Below are 7,917 nucleotides of genomic sequence, written 5' to 3'. Positions count from 1 at the left end.
ATTAAACCTGTTATTTGTGACGAATAGGTTCTTTTTTGTCTTGTTTCCATGTGAAAGTTTATTCGTTAAAGCTGGGGTGTTTTCCCTGTTCAACATGTGAATTGTGTAGTTTTGGTCCAAACACGTTTCTTAGATGTGAAAGAGGCACTAAAGAGTTCTACTGTAAAAGTCTTTGTAGTTCGCTCTATTTGTGCTCTTTCCTGTGTCACTCTTTACGAGTTGATTTGTCAGAACGACAGTCATGTGACCTGGTGTTGTAGTTTCGTCACATGTGAGATAATCAGGAAGATTCCCTTACAAATAAATCTCTCTCCTATTTGACAGGAAGACTTTCAGACGACTTTCTCATAATAAACAGTTCTGGAAGGGCAGAGTGAGAGAATATGGAGAGCTTTAAGAACAGGTGAGGTGTGCATAAACTGTGTCACCATAATCAAGAACATGTGGGTGACGGTGGTGCAGGGAGCAGAGCAGGTCGTCCTGCTAGGAGAGTCGGCACTTCAAATTCCTCTGAAATGTGTGTCCTTGAGCAAGACACTTCACCTCCAGTGTCCGCGTACGCTGGTGTATGAATGGGTGAGTGGTTCCTTGATTTAAAGTGCTTTGAGTGCCTATAGCAGGTAGACAGGCACTATATAAATGTGACCATTTACCATTTATTTACCACCAATTTATGAAAATGGTGACCTCGTATAGAGCCCTGGGGGATTTGTGATTTCAAAACTCAGAACACAAGCAGTTGTAGCTGATGGTTTTAAATCTGTTTGAACCAAGAAGAACCAATTATAGGCTCGTTTTAATCCAATCCAATGTGTTCTAGCTGCTTTAACATTCACAGAGGCCTTTGTTAAATCACAGGACCAAACACTCTATGATCTAGATGTCATTTAAAACTTTAGTCGCGCCAGTCACAGTGCTGTGTCCTTGTCAAAAGCCAAAAGGATTTCATTTGATTATTTTCAAATTCCTCTAACATTTTAGGAAGACATGGTAGTTTTGATATTGGTCAATAGTTATTTAAGATATTTGTAGGGCCAAATGACAGATAAATATGACTTTATTGGCCCGGTCTCTCTGACGTTAAAGCTCCTGGACCCAGAGCCGTGGGAACTTATTTTGGTGAGGAGCGCTGAGGGACAAGATTACCCTCCAAAAATACTTTTTCTTATTCCATATTTACTACTGCCTGCAATACACCATCTATCCACCAGGCGGTGCTACAGCACCCTGGGTTCCCACGGCCTCTGGACCCGTTTGAAATGTGCACAAAAACTCTCCGTTGGTTTGTCGCTGCACAAAGTATTTAATGTCCATCACCTTTCGCACAGAAAAAGGAACATTTACAGATGGATTTTGGCAACACTGAATCAACCACAGCTGCTGCCATTTCACTAAACAAACTCAAACTCTTGTTCTCACACTTCGGTGCCAAGTTACAACAAATGTTTCGAGCTTTGGAATCTCATTAAAAAACAAAAAACAAATCTATCATTTCTTTACACTTAATCATCATAAAGCACTATTTAGCAGAAAAACAAGCGACTCTGGGACAAATCGAGCCAAAGCGAAGCACAAATAAAGCAGTTCCCGTTTTTGATCCTCAGACAAACACACAAATAAATGACAAATAAAAGTCCACATCTCTGCTCTGGAGAAGGTTTTTCAACTGAAGAGAAAGGAAGATGATTGGAGGAGGTTCAAATCTGCAGCCTGGGGTCAAGGTGCAGACAGGAGAGGGCGCTATTCTCTAAGGCACTGGTTACTAGTCACGGAAAAACTCCAGTAGAAAGAAAGAATTATTATAAGATGAAAAGATGATGTTATCAGGCTCGTTCGTGAACAAGAGGAAACATCAGATATCAAACATCAAATATCAGAGAAATTTGTTTAAAGGTGCACGTTTGTGGATGTCGAGTCACATGAGCGAAGTGAAAATGAGAAGAAATGAGTTTTAATGATGTTTTTCAGTAAAAGGTTTGATTTGGAGAGTAATAGATGTGCCCATCTCCAACGAGCCCGAAGCTTCCAACGCAACAGGACTTTAAAAACTTCTGCCAACTTATTCAAATGATTGAAGTAACATGTTTGTGTCGAACATAGAGCAGGTAAAGGTTCTCCAGTTGTCATCCGTGCTGTGTCGTTAAAGCAGTAAAAACCTACGAGCCAGAACTAACCACCAGGATGACTGGATTTACTTCCTACATTTAGATCCATAATCTACAGGGAAACATTTCTAGTATTTTACCCCCAAAATCACTTAAATCAACCTAAATCTTATAAAAACTCATTCAGTAAAAACGAAAGTCATGATTTTAGGAAGATGGAAGGGAAGTGTCTGCTGTGGGTCACATGTCCCAACCCGCAGCTCCTGATTGGTCCAGTAACAGCGTGGAGAAACAATTCATGTTCCAGTCCTGCATGTCTTTGCAGCAGTGGCCAGGTTTGAGTGAGGAGGTGTGTGGGGGGGGGGCTTGGTGATGGTTTTGGCAGGGCGTTGTGGTGTTGGGGGGTGGGGTGGGGCGGGGCACGGGCTCAGGAGTCCAGTGCCTGGACGTAGTTGGCGGGATACAGGCCGATCTGTCCGGAGCTGAGCTGCCCTTTACACCAGCCCTGCTCGTCCTCCTCCCCGAGCTTCAGCAGCTGCTCACCTGCAGGACCACAAAGAAACATCAGAGACAGAGCAGCCAATGGACGCCAATGCTTCAGCCTCATCAAGGACTCTTGAGAAATGGGACAAAACGCTTCAACTCATTTGCAGTGTTGCTTTAAAACTAATATACTGTAAATTAGTACTTACAGTTTTGAAAATATGAGACATTTGTATCATTTATTTATGTAAGGAAATCTTCCTTAACTCAAAGTAAAGGAAGTCTTTATGAGAGAATGGCTTTCCCCCGTTCTCTCGTGTTTTGTTTTGATGACATTAAGTTCACACTGCAAATCTTATTCACCAACTTCAAACTTGATTTGGTGCTGCATTTTATTTGGGGGAGTTTTTGAATTTTTTTATTTAACTGCACTTGTATCTCGAGTCACTTGAATTGTAATTAATTATGCTACTTTTGGAATACATTACCCCCAACACTGCTCACTTGCAAACACTTGTGGTAAAACTATCACTGCTGAAGGACATGGAAAGTCAAATCTCAAAGATTTCTCTATTTGCCATTGTCAGGTACTGGCCGTGGCGTCGCCATCTTGTGCTCATGGCCAGACTGCAGGTGGTCATTTGGACCGTCATTTGGACCGTCATTTGGACAGTCATTTGGACCGTCATTTGGACCGTCATTTGGACCGTCATTTGGACCGTCATTTGGACCGTCATTTGGACCGTCATTTGGACAGTCATTTGGACAGTCATTTGGACAGTCATTTGGACAGTCATTTGGACAGTCATTTGGACTACTCCCTGATGTGTAAGTATAGATGTTTGGTGCTCCTCGCCTCCTGACTTTGTGTGGATGAACTACTTTAGCATTTGTTCACCAAAGGATGTGTCAACAAAGCAAACCAAAGCAGCGGCGCCTCCGCCCTCAAACTAAACCTTCAGGAACACAGAGGTGCTCAGACATAATACTGTGCTTTTCTGCACTTTATTCCAGTCGTATCTGCGTTGAGGGTTTCATAATTCTACTCCACTACATTTGAAATATTAATTAAATTCATTGAAAATTAACACATTGAGTGCCAAAAACGTAAAAAACTCGTTTTTACGTTTTATTTTTATTATGAAACTAGACACTCTAATACACCTTATGTGTGATTTTGGGAGCTCTGTGATGAACAGAACTGAAATAAATGACCATCAAATCCACAATCTGGACATTTCATATTATTGCGTTTCTTCTTCACTTCAACTTCTCTCTCGCTCTCTGGGCACCTTTGACAAAGCAGAGTGGCTTCCCATGTATAGATCGAAACAGTTGAGATTTTAACGTTTCTCTGAGTTTTTAAATGGTCAAAATCGTTCCAAGGATGGCTGAGAAACATCCTGTTAAAGTCTTCAATCCAGAACCAGGCTGTTTAAATACACACGCCATCTGTAGCAACAACATAATGTCATTGAATATTGACTTGAAATGGAAATATTAGGCATTTGCCTCTTCCCACAACGTTAGTGCCAGTAGAGGAGAGAGGAGTAAATCAGAAAGGAGAGTGTTTCATAAAACACAAAATATCTGTTTCTTGAAAAAAATCTGTGATTTGGATCCAAATCAGCCTCTGTTTAGCTTAGGATTTGTCAGGAACCATGGCATCAAACGAGCCACAGCCTGTGTCCATAACTATAACATAGAATAAGCTGTGGTGCTACAAATATCATGAAAAATGGTCTGGATTGTTGGCACTTACAGCTAAATCCCCAAAACAGCGCAACACTCAATGTGTTAAGAATACTTTACACTACATTTCTAATAACAATAACAATAACAATAATAACGCACACTCCAGAACAGTAGGTGGCGCTGTGTAGATGCTACCGACGAACATAGGGGAATTCGGGGGACATTATTTTTCTTAACATTTATCTTAACAGATTGGTACCTTTGTACTTTGAAAACTGAAGTATTATCTCCAGCAAATACTTCAGCAGAGCAGCTTTTATTGGCAGAATATTTAACCAGTAGTTTCTATACTTTTACTCAAGTAACAAAACCAAGTACTTTGACCAACACTGACCATAATAAATGTAGGAATTTAAAAACCTGGTTTAAAACTAATGAACCCACTTTTTAAGCCTACACTTGTACCACAAATAAAATGTAAATGTAAATATAAATATATTATATATATATATATATATATATATAAATATATATACAGTGGGGGAAAAAAAAGTGTTTGGTCAGTTTCACATAGACATTGTATTGGATTTTGGCCAAATACTTTTTTTCCCCACTGTGTGTGTATATATATATATATATATATAAAATGTTAAAAAATGTTAAGTTTGTGAATAGGAATCGGCCAAAGAAACTGTTTCTTTGTGTGCGTCCCACATGTAGTCTCCAGGTCACTGAAGTACAGACTCATGTGTTCAGTCCTGTTAGAGCAGGTCTGTACTTTACCCCTGACACACATCATTCCTAATGTTGTCCCGGCTCTGAAAACAGAATCTCTCGTGCCAAGAGTTTGGGAAATGTAATTATTCACAAACTGGGCACGAGGGGAAACTTTTGAGCAAAAAAGAAAAGGTACAAAATCTGCCCTCAGTGCAGTTCAAAGTGTTTTAGGCCATGATTTGAGTGCTTTTGATAATTAGATTTAAGGCCAGTTGGAATCCAAGTTACTGCTTTTTAATGACATTTAAGTCTTTATTTTGGCACAATTGATCCAGTGACTCTTCAGCTGGGCTATTGCCTTGTTGCATGATGTGTTTATGCGACTTCCTCTGACCTGAAGTTGTGAACTCCAGGACTTCCTGTCCGCATTCATTTCCTATGGAGATTAACTCAGACCTGCAGGAATCATCATATTTTGTAAAGATTTCGTTGTGGACCTGGTCGATGATCACTTGCTGCATTTTCAAAAGTTGATGTGGGATGTAAATAGTTCAGCAGAGGAGACATCTGTGTCAGTTTAAACAAAACAAATACAAACTTACCTACCTATTAAAAAAGTCAAACTATAGACAAGACCATTGTTTTTATGAACATTACTTAACATTTGTGGCACTATTTCAGATTTTATAATGCTTAAAATTATGTTAGCCTTCACCTTCATAAACACAGTCATCTCCTTGACCGAAATACTTACAGTACATCCTACAGCGAATTGCTCACACGAAGTAAGTGATCATCTACCAGGAACTCAAATAAAATGAGTCTGACACTGATTAAAACATTTTGAAAAGCACAAATGGCAGAAGCTTTTTAAAAGTCTTTTGTTAAATATCTGCTGATCCTTCTTTTGCAGCTATAACTGCTTTTCTGTAGTTGCAGATCAGACGCTCAAGACGATCAGGATGAATCTTGGGACATTCCTCTTTACAAAACTGCTGCAGTTCAGACAGATTTCTGTAGTTTGTGGTGATACGTGTTTCTTTTCCGATACGAAACACGTGTTTCTTTTTGGTGAAACACGTATCACCACGAGACGTATTGCTATACACTGCACAGCGATATTTTGTCCCAGCCCCAGTGGAGACATTTATGAATGTAATTTTTTTAATGTAAATTTACCAAATCAGAAAACAAAGCCAAATCAGAACAAAAAAACACACCACTGGTGACAGGGTGATACCATTTGAAGCTGAGTCCAAACCCATCGGAGGAGAGGCAGTGTGTGGGACAGAAGAAGCTCGATTACAAAAAGTCAGACATTGACGACCCATGTGTTGGATCTGGATAAACGACTTGTGTGACGCATCAGTTGGAGGTAGAACAAGAAGAAGTGGTTTCCTTGACGCTGAACAACATGACCCCTCCATCAGAAGCTCATCAGAGTGCGTTTGCGGGGCGTTAGTGAGTTAGGGTGTTAATACCTGCTTTGAAGCTGAGCTCGTCTCCCTCCTGCCCCGTGTAATCGTACAGCGCCTTCACGTGCACTGCCCTCACTGGCGCGCCCGCTACCTGCTCGTGCGCGTCGCCCTCGTGCACGCCATTCACCGCCAGCGCCTTCTTGGGGCTTTCCTCGTCCGACCAATCAGACGAGTCCTCCTTCAGCCTGCAACAGGAAGTGAACCGCCCGGTCAGTGAGACAAAGATGGACCACAGGAAGTTGATGCGTCGTGAGCTCGCGGTGGTTTAGGTTTACAAAAGATACGACTGGTTAGCACATACCTTTCCTTTAACTTTAAAGGATCTGTATCCTGCTATTGTAGCCATCCCAAAGTTAAGTATAGGCATTTATATGATATATTGTACCTCTACCACTATGGAGCTCTCATTTTTGAGATAAATATAAGGGTTTTCTGGAGGTATTTTTCAAACCTGGAAGACAAGATGCTTGGATTCAGTTAACTCCGCCCCCTCTCTCCACTCAAACAACTTTTGCAGTTCGGATTGACTCACCACTCTGGTCCATCGCTGTTTACGTGATGGGACTCGTGTTGCTTATAAAAGTTAATCCACTTTGATTCTGGCCAAGGTTCACTAAGCATCCACCAGTGACAGTCACAGAAAAACACTATTTTGGTGATAGTCGCCAAATCCCGGAAAGAAATTCTAACTTCTGGCGAGTGGCCTCACTTTAGGAAGGTTGAATAAAGTCCCGTCCTCGTAGCCAAATGCACTTTTCTCTGACATTATCGTCAGGTAAGAAAAAAGAACAGGCTGTCAAGAGTAGGTTAGAAAGAGCTCCTTCCCTACAGCTTTCAGTGCAAACATGACATCTGTTCAGAGTCAGAGGGAACTTCCTTTTTTTCCCCCTCCTTCCCTTTATTTGTTTCTTACAACAGAAGGAACGAAAAAGCTGTTTTACAAATTAAAATCACGCCGTAAACATAGAATTAAGACATTACATTACAGACGCCGAGCACTTGCATAGCACTTGATATAGGACCTTAAATTCAGGACTAAATGCAAATAAGGACGCCGTTTCTTATAGATCATGAAAAGTACTGTATTCCCCTCAAATTAATGAACACGACCCACCAGTTGAGAACCGCTGTTTTAGACCACAATTTTAGAGATGAATTTAAACAGTAGAAATTGTTGAGCAATGTCATAATTTTCCAAGACATTTAGATTTAATGCCAGTTATAATTTAAATACCATTATTTTTCATGACATTTAAGGCCACAATCCATGTCATTCCTTGAGAACCTGGAATATAGACTTATACAGACTACAGACACAGATGGTTTAATACTTTATGCTCCTGAAAAATGTAGAATTAAAACTCCTGAACTCAGATTTTTCCAGTTGGACTGAAGCAGAGACTAAACACAAAGGCCTTGAACTTGGACACAGAGCGACT

At 40.5% G+C, this 7,917-nt stretch overlaps 1 protein-coding gene across 2 annotated transcripts in view; it reads right to left on the bottom strand.

Moving 5' to 3' along the window:
• Positions 1-2,447: 2,447 nt before the first annotated feature.
• The window catches only part of pacsin3 (protein kinase C and casein kinase substrate in neurons 3), a 45,508-nt gene continuing 40,038 nt past the window's right edge, over positions 2,448-7,917 (bottom strand). For both annotated transcript variants that reach the window (XM_079554914.1, XM_079554915.1), the window contains 2 exons: positions 6,482-6,663; positions 2,448-2,648 (listed from right to left, as the gene is read on the bottom strand). In XM_079554914.1, coding sequence (XP_079411040.1) covers positions 2,533-2,648; positions 6,482-6,663 — 298 coding nt within the window. In that variant the 3' untranslated portion in view covers positions 2,448-2,532. The remainder of the gene's footprint in view (positions 2,649-6,481; positions 6,664-7,917) is intronic.

Source organism: Gobius niger, assembly GCF_951799975.1.
Source record: "Gobius niger genome assembly, chromosome: 4".
In the NCBI taxonomy this organism is placed as follows: Eukaryota; Metazoa; Chordata; class Actinopteri; order Gobiiformes; family Gobiidae; genus Gobius; species Gobius niger.
The sequence above is the reverse complement of the archived record's forward strand: the minus strand, read 5'-3'. Positions and strand labels throughout refer to the sequence as shown.